Raw genomic sequence first — 18382 nt, forward strand, 5'->3', positions numbered from 1 at the left:
AGTGTGTGAACTGTCTCATGCAATCTGTCTCAGCCAATATGCATCGTCTATTTTCTGGGAGATTTCCACGAGTGTTCAATTTAGGGCTCACAGAGAGATTGCATTGGTTAATGACATGCAAAATATAATAACTGAGGCGACTAGACCTGCAGATCCCATTATTATAACTCCAGGCATAGATGTTCTTCATTTTGAATTTTTTATGTTGATGCAAATGCAAGTGATCACAAGGCCACCTAGTTAATTACTCGACTGCAATATAAATATAACACCAGCCATAAGAGGGAAGTGTGTCTTTATAATAAAACAGATTTCCAAAAATATTATTACCTTAAATCAGGTATAGACTGTAAAATCAAGTTATGAGTTTATGGTGCTGTAAATAATGCTACCTGTGTTTCATAATATATTCAATTTGCTATGGATTATATGCAATTTCACACAGTAACCTTTCGGATGAAAGACAAATATTGACAGAACAGTACCATGCGAAGAAAAATCTGTAAGTGCCACTGCATGAAGAAATAGCTATTAATAGTAATAATCCAAGCCGTTGGGAATATTAAATATTACATAACAAAGTCAATAATCTAAAATAAGCTCAAAATAAATCATTCTTGGAGAATATTGACAATACGTATATAAACTCTAAATATTAATGAAATCTTGTGCGTCATTTTGACAAAGATGTCAGTATCAATACCTCAGTTAAGAAGCATTAATGCGAATGGATCGCTACATGTGGCGTTTTCAGATGTCGTAAAAGCAAAGTTTTTAATTATTTATGATAAAGCGCAATTTGATGACACCACGGTCAATCTTTTTGATATACTCCTGAAAAATCAACATTTTGCCTACCCACTTAACATATTTCGTGGATAATGAAGTTATCATATGATCCAAGGAACCATATCATCCATTGGAAGACCACTCTGCGACATATTCAATATATCCTTTGCTAAAAGGTGTTCCCATCTTTATGGAAAACCGCAAAAGTTAATAATGCTTGTGTTTAAAAGTGGATGAAGTAGTGATCGTTCCAGTTAGTAATATTTCATCTTTAGGTTAAGTTGAAAAAGTAATAGAAATAATTATGTTAAGCAAATATATAGCCACCTACACTCAAATGATCTTATATTTAAATATTAATCCAGTTTTCTTCCCATTTATTATACAGTATTTCAACATATAGATATATTCTATACTATAAATGCTGTGCCTGAAAACAACAATACTGTATGTGTGGTCTTTTGAATATCTTGGCATACATATTTAGTACATAAATTACAGTGCTATATCACTGACAGTGTCATCATCGATTGATTCTTGGACTACCTATCGAATTGACTTCAAATAGTTTTTGCAAAAAGTGCCGGATCGAAGAGTGTATATGTTGCGATTGGCGTACCACAGTAATTACTTATTGTGTATCTTAACGATGTATGCAATGACCTCTTGAGTGCAAAGAGCTTCTTCACTGATAATAGGTACCTGACACATTCATCTAATGGGACTGACGAACTAGAATATGTATTGAACAGTTTTACAAATTGTTGACGATTGGTAAATACAGTGATTAGTTGACATTAATCCAACCAAAAATGTGGCAATGTTAATCTCACGTTATCTTCAACCAGTTCACCCTGAACTAAACGAAATCAATTATTTTCTAGAGTCCATAAAGATATTAGCGTAACTTTCAGTAGCGTAGTAAACTGGACCAAAACTATTGATAACTTATTGATGTCTACCTCAAAACTGATATCTGAAAACACTTACATTTAACCAACATACGTTAGAAAGTATATATATATATATATATATATATATATATATATATATATATATATATATATATATATATATATATATATATATATATATATATATATATATTGTATGTGCTGTGCGTGTGTTTGTGTACCGTAGATCAGCCCCTCTCTAGAAAACGCTGATGTTATATATGCTAGTTGCCACAAACTATCAAATTATACACATTACAATCAGAAGAAGCAGGATTGTAACATTGCACTCGAGAAGTGTCTCGTGTTATAAGATTTACGAAGAAACTGATTGATCTACCTTAATCTTCGAAAGACGAAAATTTGATAAACTATCTTACTTTCATACAATTGTATACCGAGTCTCTCCCTCATATCTTGGTGACCTTCTATCACCACTGTATGGTGAGACATACAGGAATAATTCTGAGAAATATAAATACTTTCAACTGCATCAAGGCGAGATTCTAACTAAGCCAAAACACATTCCTGCACTCTTCTATCCCTGTTTGGAACCACCAGATCCAGTTAAAGTTGAAAGTATATATTCTATCACCGTAATAAATAACCCCCCCCCCAAAAAAAAAAAAAAATAGATGTCATCCCATGTTTTGTTGGAAACATGAAATTATCTACTTTCCACCTGGAATAGAAATTATTGTAGTGATTAATATTCTAATCATTTGAGGGATAATCCAGTATGTGCTTGTGTAGCAAATGCATTCCATTACATATTTTTTCAAACGCTACATTTACAATAGTAGAAAAATAATTCATAATCTATGTTATCGCCATGTAGCGGAGACTACAATGAATTTGTATATAATTTTCCCTTGTTTAGAAGTAGAATATTTGAATTTTTGTATATAGATTGTATCATTTATGAAATTTATTCCAATGCAACATTAATTAGTAGATGTTTGAATAATATGCGAAACGAACGTTTCGATGTGTGGGAGGTGTATACTTACCAGTATCATGTGCATTATCATACATGGTTATAATTTGTAAAGGATTTTCAGTTAATAGTATTTTAAATCCTGCTGTTCTTAATGAAATAGTTTGTATCTGTCGTTCTAATAGTGTGTCGGTCCGTTCATTAGTTCCAATGTTGGATACAAGTAAACATCATTTGATGCAAATAGTGGTTATATGTGTTTCGAAAAGGTTAGGGTAACGTATTCTTGATTATTTGGTTTTATCCACGTGACCCTGTTTGTGGTTCATATTATGAATATGAGACGCTATCTAATGCGTTAAAATAATCTATATAATATAAGTATTTCGTAGAATTAGCCATTGTGAGTATTACAGCCAGTCTTGGATACTAGTCGGTTATATTGAGAGAAATCCATTTATTTAATTTTAATTATTTGTTGGGATTAAAGTGCTCGAAATATGTTTGAATAATCTGAATTGTACCTGTCATGGATCTACTGTGATTTTGTACAAAGACATTTGTATGTATAGAGGTATCGGAAATATGGTGAAATTATACAACGCCGTATTTGGATTACGTAATAGTTATTCCTCTGTGATATTGACCATAGTTAGGAAAACATTTTGAGTTCATTAGCATTATTCGGTATTTTTAATTGATAAAACATTTATCACGTTTAGGTTTCATTCACCATTCTGCAAGTTATATTTGATTATTTCACTTAGCATTTTAGTAACTAAATATTATTGTCCATGTTATATAACTTGTTGGCTTTGTATATTTCTTGTTACTCATATTAACAACACATAGTCATAACGTCTATTTGTTTAGCAATGTCAAAACTGATTAAGAGAAGTAATAATTTTCTAAATAGCTTGTACAGCATATGTTTGACCATTAGATTGAAAGGCCATTTTTGATAAAAGCCTGTGTCGAAAGTTGTATGGCATTGTTACTATGTGATACGTGAAAGTCCCATTCAAGTTACATAGCATGTCTTCGAGAAGTCGATGTAATGCCCACAATACATAGTAGGTCCACATCTAGTCTGCAGGCAGTAATTTGAAGGCATGATATAATTCACAAAATTGAAACAAATACATAAAGATCCAAACTAACATTGATTTTTTTCTGGCTTCAGTGTTGATTTCATACTTATATATAAGTTATTCACTGTAGTATTCATATTACGGTCTTGGTTTCCCTAGTTCTAATATATATCGTTAAGAGACATAATACAAACCTTATGGGACTTTATTCATTTTTACATACCATTTCAATCACATACAGCGTAAACGACTACTTCCTGTTTTATTTTTCTTGGTGTGGATCTTGTTCTTTTATGTACCTCATAGTTAGTTTATCTCTTCGAAATATTCCGTTTAAAAAATAAATTCTCCAATACAAATTGCAGTTAACATTATGTTTGTGAAACTCGTAGTACTAAGTAGTCTTCTATTTCGAAGTGCCTATAACGGATGATCCATGGATTGACACGTAGTATATGGTTTGTTCGTTAAAACGTAATATATATGATTTTAGAATCGATTATTACATTCGTCGCAAGTTTATGTCATAGCATATCAGTTGAAATAGAAATTATTATTTTGCCTCGGCAAGTCTGCCAGATATATGCCATATAGCATGTTAATTAAACAGCTTATTTACAGTTCAATTATTAAGAACATGTTGGAATATTTTGAAAGTGCAAGTTCTATTACTGTTAATTTCAAACTAGAGATATGAACCTGTCAAGCTCCGCAATACCACTAACTGTGATCTATCTTGCACATTGCCATGTGCGTATTTATGATCTCTTCAACGATGTCGTACTGAGTCAGCGTGTCAGTTCCAATGGAGTCTGCAAATACCGACTGTTTAAGTAGACATCGTACATGACACTTCAAACTTGATGATAGTCGGCACTGATATTCTCAAATTCAAATTTTGTTCATTGGATGAATATACGTTTGTTCAAACTCTCAAAACCTAATATATATTAAATTTTGATGATCGTTTGCCTCTCGTTTCGTTATTGGATTATAAAGTGATTAATATTTAGTCTTCGCCGTTTTGCTTCGCAAACTCTAATTATTAGATTCGCTTCAACGTTTTTCAAAGTTACATGTTCCAATGTAATTTAAATTATTTAACTGGAATTAATTCAATATCTTTTGCACATCATTTTAATCTGTGAGTGTGGGTTTTTGGAAGCAGTAACATTAAAACATATTTGTCACACGTACGTTTCTAGACTTTGCATTGATAGAGATTTATTTAAATGTGGGTAACCTTTTTCACGGGTATGTGGGTTTTCCATGACAGATCCTTGTGCGCAATACAATTTTCCTTATTTTTTGTTTTCACTATTTTGTTCATTTGCACATTATGTCTATATCATTTGTCGTATAAAATGAATAATATATTGCAAATGAAGTATGTTCTTTGCTGAATTCCTGCTGCCTATTTTTCTGTATAAGCATTCCTTCTGAGCCAAAAAAGTTTTTATTACCATGTATCTAACATTACGACACGTTCGTATCATAATTTTCGACGAACATTTGTTAGATTACAGTTATGAAAATGTGCTGTTAATATGTATTATTGATTTATTTATTTATTACAGAACAAACGAAAACCTTAAGAACAAAAACAAAAATCCACGAAGGTCAGTAAAACATACGGATCCAAGGATGTCTAAAGAAAATAACCTAGTTTCAGAACTACTGAAAAGGTAATGCCAGCGTCGAACCGTGAATTACAAGGATTGATTTTGCCACGTCATCTGTTATGCTTTGATTAATAATAAGTACCTCGTGCACATCACGCACGCAAACACATAGCCACATAATAAAGATAACATAAACTAAAATGACCGTACATGAAAATGTAGATTGTTTTGTATTTTTTCGTATTTATTTTCTAAAGTGATATCTAATTTGAATACCTGAAGAGCTACTGAATCGGTATACAAATACAAATATGACAATATCCCTCCCGCCAAGATTTTGTTTTCTTGTATTTTATGTTCAACATATGAAATCACTTTGCGTATAGTTACTTGAGGAGCAGAATATTTTAATTATTTTTTCTTTGGGCCAAATTTTGAAATTGAAGAGTCGTTTTCATTGAAGTAGTAAATATCATGGTGGTTTATTAGCCAAAGTCATATTTTGTACTAGGACGACATTATGAGTTTTAGCGCTCCCCGATCCCCCAAGGTTTGTCTAAACACATATCAAAACAACTTTGTTGAAGCGACATATTCGATTTCATTATCGATTACCTAACTCAAGGACCTTTCAAGAAAATCATCCTCATCAAACGAAATATGGGTTTGTCTCCGAAACACCGTATCATCGTTACTACTGCGTTTTTACATGAAATCGCAAGCAATATATTTTACATAGCCCCAGTGCTAGATATCACTATAAACTGTCACACTACAGGCATCGTAGCGATATACTGAAACATTGTTAAAACTACGTCAAAAATCCAAATCACACACGCACACACCTATCAATATGGCATAAGCATAATCTTCATCACTGTCACTTTCAAAATTTAACCGAGAATAAAAGTTGTGTTTGTCAGATAGATTAGTTTCATCAAATCTGCTCCAATCATCAATATACTTAAAAGGAAAAAATTCCTTTTCGTGGCAACAAGTTTGTCTTGCCACCGAAATTACCAAATTTGCCGCAGCCTTGTACAAGCTGGTACAACGATGATGCCATAAACTGCAAACAGTAAATAAATATTAACTTGCCAAGCGTCACGGACATATACTTTTCAGTGTTATTTGGGATGCACTTTATTTTATTGTTGTTGGTTTTTTCAGACGGTTTATTGTATCCCTGTTGCCAAACGCCTCAAGATAATATGAGAACATAACCCCAAAAATTGTGAAAGACAACAGGAACCAAATCTGGTGCGGTATATTTTAAATTACATTTGTCATGTGCTGGACCATGGTACTTACCAGTAATATGACAGTCATATTTTACACGATTTTGAGGCGAAAGCTCTTGCTCACAAATATGACATATTTCTGATGCAGCAAAATCAGCTTTTTATTTTATTGTCAGCGGTTTCATCGTTTTTGTCTTCGCGAGTAACAGCAGGACGACATCAGCCTTGTTAATAAGATTTTCAGAAGCCAAACAGCAGGATTTGCCCCACGACACATTTTTTAAAGATTTTGATAAACTTTTAACAACAGCACAGAAAACTTTATATGCTACTCCACATGGAATATGTTCTTGAAATTTTCATCTCGAAGATTTATCAGGGTTAGCACTGGAAGTAAAATAGACTCGAAATCTGTGTAAATTGTAAAATGAACTGTCATCTTGTGTCTTCAATTTGTAAATTGCAATATCTTTTCATCTTTGCAAGGCATGTATATACATCCGCTGTGCGTCAGAGCAATATTCGAGATGTCGATCAAGTACCTGCTGAGACTTAGAGCCAGTCAAGCATTTGACACATACATATTTCTTTTCCTTATGCGTTTTGTACTGACCTCCGACTAGCCTCTTTCTGATCCACGTGTAATAATGTTTATGAAACATTGCATGTATCGTTGTTTGCGATGCTCGATCGCTGATGTCTCTGGGATATATCTTTCGTGATTCATCATCGACACCAGTCCTGTTAATACCGCCAGATAATAGGAGTTTGTTTTGTTTTTACAATTTTGGAGTTTGATTCTCAGCAACATGAAAATCAAGCCCGATAAAATTTAGATTGTTAACATGATTAATATAATTCGATACTCGATAAGGATGATCTCTTGATGGAAATAACGCTGATAATATAGTCTACTGAAAACATTTGTTGTCACTGTTATTGGCATTCACACAACAATTTGAGTTTTATATATATATATATATATATATATATATATATATATATATATATATATATATATATATATATATATATATATTAAGTGGCAGCTAGACATATGGGTTACCGCGCAATGGATTATAATTCATAGTGTGAAATAAATTTTATGCTGTTTTATCAACTCTCCAACCAACTCCCGATTCTGTGTAATCGTCAATTTTGTTATATATTTCCTGAATAATATTATCTAACAACGACATTAAATCTGTCCCAGATAACGTTCAACGAGATTTTGATGTGATATGAGAATTAGGAAATTCATCTCGTTCCTGTTTTTGATAGTCTTGGATAGATATTTAGTTTAGAAAACGGAACTTGAAATTGTGGTATTATTTTCAGACTGTTGTGCGTGGCAATCTCAGATTTAATTGTTGGCAGAAGTAGATTGTACGAGTTTTTGGCATAAATATTTGTTAGAACAATTTGATTATCAAATTTCCAGCTATTACCGCACCCTGAAAATGCAATTGCGATTTCTTTAGATTGATTGATTTCTGTCGAGAATGAACTTTTCCTTGCGATATCACTCAATTTAAACATCGCTATATCTAATGTTTTAAGTTTCTTCAATTGAGTTTGATATGAAAATGTAAATTAAAGAAGCAAAATTGTCATTATTATAAGATGAGCAGAACTATGCTTAGTGAACTTAAACTAACGGTTAATAATCATGAGACATTTTACGTTCACCACAAGAACAAATGTTATGCTGGAAATATGCTGGGAGCGGTGATTAATCCTAAAAATAATGCTTTATTTGGGATTAGGAGTCCAGCTTGTTATACGATAAAAGTTAGAGGTGTTGATAATACTCTGTACACTGAAATGTTTTTACACAAATTTATTTATACCTTGTTATGTGATGACAGTCCTCCGGGGATGCGTGTTTATCATGTGATTGATCACGTAACTGATAATAATATCGATAATTTGTCATTGCAAGACGAGGTTTAGCATCATAATATATACGATCTCTATGAAGAAAATGATAGTGTTGTTTTACGAAATATTAACACAAACAAAATTGTTGTTTTTATTTAAAAAATAATGGTTAATTGAGTCTAGGTGTTAGCGAAAGTAATACTAACCAAGTTAAATGCTAGTGTCATAGGTTAGTATTTGATTTATCGCATGGCATTATTTCAAGTGGTTTTGTTATTGATCATCTTAATAATATTAAAAACGATAACCATCTGGAGAACTTTGACCATGTTACACAACAAGAGAATACTAGACCCGGTAGGGAAGGTGGTTTTAATTTTAAACAACCAATCCATCCTGTTGTAGCAACTAAATCTGTTACAGGTAAATACATTTTTTTCCATCAATTCATACAGCATCAAAATATTTTAACATTGATTCGTATTCAATCACATTTGTCGCAGATGGTATTGCAAAATCTGCCTTCTCCTAAACAATGGGGATATAATCTCCTTTCCTTATGAATCACCTGCTGTTTAAAATATTTGCTACCTCCCTGTTTATCAGACAGAAGTCAGTATATTTGCTAAAGTGTCTTTATTGTATTCGACTAGGATCTTCCTGTATCGACCACAGCATTGCTGAGAAAGATAAAAACATTTCCCATCATGCTTCACAACGTTGCTCTCACAGCGCATATTCGAGTAACAAATCTATCAATTGTCTTTATAATCAACACAAAATTAGAGTGATTTGCACTCTGTTGCTAGCACCTTATTCAAAGATCAATTTTCAGAATGTTTCTGTGATCTTCCCTTGTCAAACAACAGTGAACCCATTTCATAAGAGTATGCCTGTTATATCTAACACATAGTTGTTGGTATTTCTTGATTTCTGATACCTCAGAATATGTTAGTAACATATTAAACGCCGAGTAAGGATCATATTTAACAATAAAATGTACATATTTTTTATCGTTTGTTTTTGTCGCTCATGAATAGCTTGACAGCTTCGAAAAACAGATTCATATTTATGATTTTAGCTCTGATGATGCTTCTTATTTTGTCCGGCATTGTATTACAGTAATTAGATATAAGTCTTACTTGTAAGAGATGTCTCAAAAAGATGTTCGCGAAAAGATTGTCAGATCTTTACTCTGATCTCGATCGTGATACAGTAGAGTACAAACAATCGAGTGTAAATTACATCAGGATTTGAGGAATCCAATACTGCTAGCAGTCAAGATTCTAAGAATCTCAGGTTTGATTTGAAATGTGTATATTTCCTGTAGTCGAGGATACATTTGCTGATGAACCAGATATAGTACCTCAAGATCAACAGGTTTATGCCGCAGCAAAATCCCGGTATAATGTAAAATAACATCTGGCTAAAAAGAAAAGTGTTTTATGTTTAATGTTATTGTAATGCGATACAATCATTGGCAGATCATTAACATACCTGTTATTGTTTTAGTTGTGAGTTACTTATATATCTTTTATTTTAACGTGTGATTAAATCTCGCGACCTTGACACTTTTACCTTCGTTTCCATTGACGTACTTGACGATATTCTTCTGCGTAAGCAACTGCTCGAACATTTATTATAAATCTCCGCTCCGTGATGAATCCAGATTTTATTTGGTTTTCTTCCGTGCTAATAAAAAGAGCTTTTAACGAGTTAGTTATAGTTTATTATATTTTATCTACAACAGGCACGCTAAACGCGTATTTATTAAAAATATAAACTGCGTTCATTAGGTATCTTCGTTGTCGTTGAACTGTGTACTGTTTGACATATTAGCAAGACCTACCTCCTAAATGTCATCTATTGCATTTAAGACGACCCGTCTAGGAGGAAACTTGTTTTGGCTTGTGAACTTCATGTACATCTCCGAACGTGGGCTGAGGCATGCGCCTTACCAAGTCCAAGTTTATTTTTTGTTCCTAAAATACCTTGCACTAGTTTACGGTCAATGTGCTCTAGTATTAAGTTTGGTTTTATATATATCTTAGCTGGTCAAGCATAATGCGATCGCAAACATATTTATCATTTTCGTTGCCAAGGTAACACATGTAATGGCACATTGCAATTGATTTGACCTGAATATACGGTTTTTGACCCGGAATTGGGTTGTCGTTTTCATCACTTTGTTTATCGAGAGATTTCCAAGAACAAATATACCTCTGATTTGGCAATGCTCATCCACTTCGGCAATTTCACAAAAAGCTTGTGAATATCTAAGCAGGATACAGCTAGCTGATTACAACACTGACATTAAGTTACTTTCTATACACAGATCTTGGCCAGCTTTGCATACATGCTTTGCATTTTTGTTATTATTTATTCATCGACTACAATAACAGCAGGATTCATTATATTCCTTAATGTTCAGGTAGTGAGTCACGTTTAAGAAACATACCTTTTTATCTGCCACAGGTAGGACAAACACTTTTCAGCATTAATTATGTTTAGTTGTTTTCATTGATTCGTTTATAATTTATGTGTTACTTCTGCACTTGAGGCAATATGTGGTTATATTTTATATTTGCTTGTGAAATAAAATTTGTAATAGTTACGTTTTCGTTTTCCAGGCTTGGTTTAGGTGTAAAGTGTAATATAAATTTCAGAAAATCTCCCGTGGAGTCTTTTACCTCTGCGCTTGCATTGGGACTTTGTTTGATAAATGTAACACAACAATATCCACAAGCTGCTGTACCAACTAGCTGAATTTGATTAGACGAGTAGTTTATTATGTTGTTTTTTGCAAATTGCAATTTGATACGATCACTCGGAGGTTGACCAAACAAATCAAGGTAGTTGTTGCTGTAAAGCGCTGCCCAATGATTACCAGATTAGTCATTGAAAATTTGAATATTTATAGCAGAACTTTGATTAGTCAGCGGAGAGCGGAGTTCTCCAGGTTGTGATGTTAACCCTTCACTAGAAAATACTCCGATTAATCCGTTGATATCATTTAGTTTATCTAGAATCTCAAAGTTGTTTAACGAAGCTATCTACTGGTTCGATGTAGCATCGGTCCACTCCCAGGTGCTATGCCCACCAGATTGGGGAAGTAGACTTGCAGCTATTCCGGTTAGCAACAGACCTACGAATCCGCCTTGGACAGCTTTGCTGTTCGTATTTGGGCCTCTGTACGTCCTCTTTTCTTGATATTTGTTTTACGTTTCCTTGCTGTTTTGCGTTTTATTATAATAGTTAAAGAAAATCACTAGATTACTGTTTGATTCATCGCCGGTGATTCCATCACGAGACACAGTCTTTTTTGTTGTTCCGGATATTGCACCTGGCACAGCAGCTATTCCTAATGTTCGTAGTAGAGGCACGAATTTTGGTAGTACAGTTTTTACAATAGTTGCGAGTGCTGATCCCAGAAATCCTCCACTTATTACTTTACTTCTAGTCATTGCAGTAACCTGAGCTGCTGACATACTTATGAGAAAAGTTTTTTCAGTCGCATTGCATTGATTTGTCTGTGTTAGCTTCAGTTTTGCTGGATGTGGATCCCTCTGCGTTCCGATATATATATATATATATATATATATATATATATATATATATATATATATATATATATATATATATATATATATATATATATATATATATATATATATATATATATAAGCATAATACGCAACAGCTTGAACAGCTGAAACACCTAGTGTCCATATAACCTCAATATTAGATGTTGATCCAATAGCAATATCTGAATATTTACATTCGATAGCTCGTTCGGGATACTGCTTAGAATTCATCCTGACAACTATTCGTCGGACATCAAGACTTTTACAATCTGAATTGGTTTGTAGTTGATTATTAAGTCGGTATTGACGCTGAATAAGTACATGACTTGATAACTGTTCGCTTGGCGCTGTTGTTATTAGCCATGTGTTATCAGCCGAATGTGGTCCTGCTATCTGATAAACTTTGCCCTACATAAAATACACCTTCTTTGTGAATGCTGTTAGCATTGTCCTGAGTTACTTTGATTTATATATAGATATAACGGCTCGTGATATCCTCAAGAATCGTACAATTACAAATTTAGAGGCAGCGTTACAAAGCACTGTCATTATGCAATCGTCTGGATCAGCTCGGTCGAGTATAAGTGTATGTTTTATCCCACTAAATATCTTATTCTGGTCGCGGCAAAATCCCAATTTTATGCTAAGCGGCAGCATCATTGACGGTCGATTTGAGATGTCTACGAACGCTCTTCCTTTAGCATAACCTTCGTTGTAAGATTGATCTCTACTCATTGGAACGATATATTGAGCTTTTGCGAGCATCGTAGATGGGTCAACTGCCGCACCTGGTGGGGTAATTCCAATAGCATTACAAAGAGATATTAGCTCATTTCTGACATTATCCACTGCATTATTAGCTGATGGTGCTCTCCCGTGTTAAGCATGAAGGTTGAAATGTTGTTAATAGGTACGTTGATTGAACTATATAAAAAAAACAATTTGAAGATTGATAAATCTAACCTTGTAATAACGAAATTGCATGGTGGTAAGCGACCAGAGAGAAAAAGGACTGAAAAAGATTCATGATGAGCTTGATAAACTAGTTGAAACAAGAAAACACAAGTCTTAAAAAAATCGTAAGCTCAGAAGCACATTTGCTAAACGTCGAGTATTTCGTGTGGTTGGAATCGACTATTGTGATAAAAGACGTTGATGGAAATGGTAGATAATATTGCTAATAATAACCTGCCAACAACAGCATATCAGGTTCTAATAGACTCTCTCACAAGCAATAACATGCATAACGTATATCAAATTAATGCTGCACTAAAGGCAGTGTAAAATGCTGAGCAAAGGATTGAGTCATATGATGATGTTGAACGAGGCATATTTTATCAGGAGCTTGACGATATTACAACTGGAAAACTTAGAATTGATGAAACCTATGAAATATATAATAGTTCTAAAGACATTGCCTTGAAAAACTATAAAAAGAAGCTGGAAAGTTGCTGACATGACTATAATACAAAAGTATCACAAAGTTGATTGCTAGATACCTAATCCTACCAGTCAATGACATAAATATAGAACAAGCAGATGTTGGTGGTCTTTTGAGTTTTGCAACAGCATATGAAATTCTCAGGCAGTATTTAGTACTTAAAAATTTTAAACCGGGACAGTTATGTTATGTTGCTAGTTGCACCGATGAAACAGAAGATATATATCGTGATAGAGTCAATGATATTACTGAAATACCAACAAATTTTGATCCTCCGTTTTCATCCTCAGATCGTAAAGTGTTAACAGATAGCAGATATAATCAAATATTATTTGAAGTGTATGATAACTACAGAGATTTTCTTGCTTATTCTGTTGATAATAACTTTAGTGCTCTGGTTGATAAGGCTGCTGCTGAAAATACCTTCACTACGTCAGTTGAAATAATAACTGCAGCAGATTCGAAATGAGAATAATAAAAAAAGATTATGGATTTCAATCATATATCATCAGGTCTCACAGACAAGGACAGGGACGAGCTGGTAAAATACTATAAATATTGCCATACAAACTTTCCTGCGTCAGACTTGCCAGGAAATATTATATCGGAATAAGAGGCGTGTTAAACTACATACAGTGGTATTCACAACACTTCGAATCGCATCAGATGTGGAACAGCAAATTCTTTACTCATGATAGTGTCTTGGGCAGGTGTTGTATTATCAGCAATAAATAAACAGATCTAGCCATAATACGAGGAAAACAATACATCTTGTAAAATAGTAATAGCGACTTATAATACAATTCGTAGTCAATTTTGAGCTTATCTCAAAGATGAGACGTTTATGATGTCAGATCTGATACAGGAACTGTGAGTTAAAGACGATTTGCAAGTTGATATGATACCGAACAGAGCTGTGAAATATAAAAAACAGTACTCGGTACATTTTATGTAAAATATGAAAATGAATGGAAGATATTACAGTAGAGGATAATATGCTAAAGATGTAACTAATTTTTTCCGAGATAAGCATATCATAATTATGCCTGACAGTGAGAAATATAGTACATATTTTAAAAGCAGAAACAAAATAAAGTTTTTTCGGGTTCGCAAGGAGAATTCAGATTATTTTTGTTAGCTTGCCTGTGTTACAGATTTGCTTTATGATGCTATTGATAATCTTTACAATCCAATATCACAAGACAAATACACAAAGATCACATTTGATGACGAGCTAAAAAAACATTTATGTCGTTAAATCAATAGTCTCACATGGGAATTTTATCCAGGTGCTAGAACCTGGCTCTCTCATTAGTGGTAAGATTAATTTGTACTTGTTTTGTAATGACGATGAGAGTTACATAACAGCAAACACTGGGACGTTAGACATGTCTCAAGAAGTGGCTGTGTAAGTTAAATTGCTTGCTTATTTCATGTAGAAACCGAAGTAGTAAAGATAAGTCGGTGTTTATGAGTCAAACACATATTTTGTTTGACGTGGATGATGATTTCCTAGATATGTTCTCGAGTAAGGTAATCAATAATGAAATCGACGCTGTTTCCGCAACAAAGTTGTTTTCATATTTGTTTACTAACCTGGGGGGATCTGGGATGTGGTAAAAACCATGATGTCGTCCAAGTACAAAATATGGGCTTGGCTAAGAAATCCCCCTTATTTTCCTACTCACTAATACCTGAGTCGGGGAAGTTGGTGTGACAGTAATGGCACCAAAACTCTGTAATCATATTCCTTATCTATATTACATACATCACAACCGATTGGTTTATTTTGATGAAATTTTCAGCACATTAATATCAAGCCAAATATTAATGATGCAAAGACACACATAATCACACACACATACATAAGCACAAGCACGCACACACATACACACAGACAAACGCACATATATACCTCCTCTCATTTTCTTTCTGTTTATGTTATTATTGATATATATTAGTGTCATGTACAATTCGTTTTCTTCCAGAAGATACGTAATCCATAGTCGACAACTTTTTCAGCCGCTGTTTACCTTTCTGGGAATGTCTAACTATAGTTCTAAACTGTTCCTAATTGCATCATCATGTTTACTGGGCATTACGGGGTGACATAATTTTTGTTTTACCTTTGTTTTCTTCTTTTGTTTCTAAACACATGCATTGACACAGGAGTAGTCGCAGGATTATATGTACAAATTCACTTTATGGCTTGCCTTGGCATGTTTATAAGGTATAGTGTTAGTTATTTCGGGTCAATTTTCAATTATAAGGAACAGATATTAACATGTGAAACGTTCAAGTAATATTCTCGTTAGCGTTATGGGCCAGCTTTGATGCAATATAGCAGAGGGATTAATTTAAATTGCACGTTGACATAGATTTGATTCTTATTTATTCAAATATATTGTGTAGAATAACTGTTTTCTTTATACATAACGGTCTGCAGAGAACCAACTGTCTTGCGGCTGACATCGGCCATGACGTTTCAAAAGTGATGCGAGTCCTAATCTGATATTCTCTATTTGTTGTTAATAGGAATGAACTAGAAACTGTATCAATCGTTGGCATGCATGCTTGATTACATCTCTCTAAAATATATAGGTATGCATTGAATTATATTCACAGAATAGTTGCAAAATAAGACTCGTTAGACATTTCTAGCATGAAGTTATCCAGCATCGGAGTTTCTTTAATTGTTTTAAAAAGAATACGCACTATCAATCTTTCCTTCAGATCTCTAAGAAGTGCTTCCTTGTTAATAAAAACTTGAGCAGTTCATTTAGGTAAAGAGGAGCTTTGCACACAATGGATGTGGTCTCCTGGTCCCGTCTCGCCTTGTGAGGCTTCAAGCTCGCACACCCAATGTGTGGTCTGGTGTGATGGATGCCTGACATAGGATCATTAAGTCTACGGCGAGTAATTTTTGGAGAATTTTCGCATCAACATTTCGTGTTGCGACAGAAATACCAACATCACGTTCCTTGCGGTTTTTCGTAAAAGTTGATCTGCATAAAGGACATTCTAAACAAACTCATGTGATTGTATCGCAGTGCTGACTGCTAAAACATTCCATACGCCATTTGCAAGGCAAAGTTAAACATGTGAGAGCTGTTCCTGTGTCAAACATCATTTATACAGCAGAGGACAGAGACAGTGTTATGAAATCAGAGTAGCATTGGATCTGTGAGGAGAAACATAGTCATGAATAAACTGGAGATCATTGATATTTTACGGGCAAATATTGATGTGAGGAACCTAAACGGTACAAACTTCATTTGAAGATGCTCAATTTTATTCCGGTGATAATGCATAATTTGTACGACTACAACTCGCATAAGATCAAAAAGCATTTGGGGTTATTCAATTGCTACATTAATTGTATTATTCGAATTCCAAACAATATATCATTTTGGTTTGGCTGTCTGCATTTTGTAGTTACCAGTTTTGAAGATTTTGGTCGATGTGTTAGTCAAAATTTCAAACTTTTTCTTGACACTCCGCAAAATAATCTAGCGTCCAACTCAACTTGGTGATACGCAATAAATCTTTTTTATCAGTCTCACCAGACCCTCTTCCGAAATTCTGGGCTTTCGACGCGCTATCCATAGGTTGCAACGGCCTAGATGCATAGACCTACCGTCCAACACATTATATTCCGCAGGTGATACAAGAAAGCAAGAGAACCAGAGTATCTCGTCACCTTCATTTCTCCACTCAGATGGGAGTTGTCGTATATCAGCCACTTCATCAATCTTACAACGGAAATTTCCCAGAAACTAAAGACTTTCTCTCATCTACTTAAACAATCACGACGGCTGTTGTTTCTCCCAAATACAGACCTACTGAACCTGCACGTCTGGATCATACTAAACAGGCCCTTAGACATATACAGTCGTGGAGACAATCACTGAAGCAAGAATGCGCTGGACTCTGAAACCTTAGGAAGTCAAGTGGAATTTATTTACACATTGGAGTATACAGGAACACACTATACCTCTACATGCATCTATACCTGAGAAAGCTAACTTCCTCATCTGAGTCTTCGACGAGAAAATGTTAGCATTAAACACAATCAAAATGTACAGCAACATGATCATAGACACGATTCATCGTCACGAAAAAGAGGTTATATGTCAAACAAAGACTTATCTTACCTCGTCTTCAACTTTCATTATACACGGTCTAAAACGTTTTGCCTCTTTGCTCAGAGGGGAATATATCACAGCTACATGCTTGGTTGAACAAAGCATCCGTTTATCCACTTTCAAGTGACTGATTGACACAATTTTATACAAAACATGCGTCCTCATCACATTATTGACGGCAGGCAGGATACGCGAAATACAAGCCATATCAAGGGACCCGAATAATATGTAGTTCCGACAAGACCGATTAGGTTCATTTATGACGGCTCCACTCTTTCATTGCCAAAAAGAGGCTCCAGTCCATGTGTAACTACACCTTTGTACTGAAAGCATTGTCTTCTTTTGAAGCCTCCATTCAAGTCCATCTACAGGACCCAATGTGCGCTTTAAAATGTAATCTTAAAAAGACAGAAATGTTGCGTCCAAGATGATGACGCCTATTCTTCCTTTTCAAGCATGGAAAGAACGATATAACAAATCACACTCTTTCGTTATGGATTAAGATGGTTATTCGCTCAGCGTATCAATACATAACTCTAGCTCAGATGAGTTTGTTACGCATATCGTCTCATGAGGTTAGAGCAGTTACGGAAAGATTAGCCTTTGACCGGGACATTTCTCTAACCGACATTGTGCATGCCATGGGATTGAGATCGAAGTCCACACTCTCCCAAAGGGCTCAGTTGGATCCAGTGGGA

General features: G+C 34.3%; 1 protein-coding gene across 17 annotated transcripts in view; it reads left to right on the forward strand.

Annotated features, from left to right (window-relative positions):
- LOC149772736 (uncharacterized) overlaps positions 1-18382 on the forward strand; it is a 98319-nt gene that overhangs the window by 25747 nt on the left and 54190 nt on the right. For all 17 annotated transcript variants that reach the window (XM_089947406.1, XM_089947417.1, XM_089947421.1 and 14 more), the window contains exon 3: positions 5348-5455. In XM_089947406.1, coding sequence (XP_089803532.1) covers positions 5348-5455 — 108 coding nt within the window. The remainder of the gene's footprint in view (positions 1-5347; positions 5456-18382) is intronic.

The sequence above is a fragment of the Sinohyriopsis cumingii genome, unplaced genomic scaffold (assembly GCF_028554795.1).
Source record: "Sinohyriopsis cumingii isolate HCF-2022 unplaced genomic scaffold, ASM2855479v2 utg001182l, whole genome shotgun sequence".
Lineage (NCBI taxonomy): Eukaryota > Metazoa > Mollusca > Bivalvia > Unionida > Unionidae > Sinohyriopsis > Sinohyriopsis cumingii.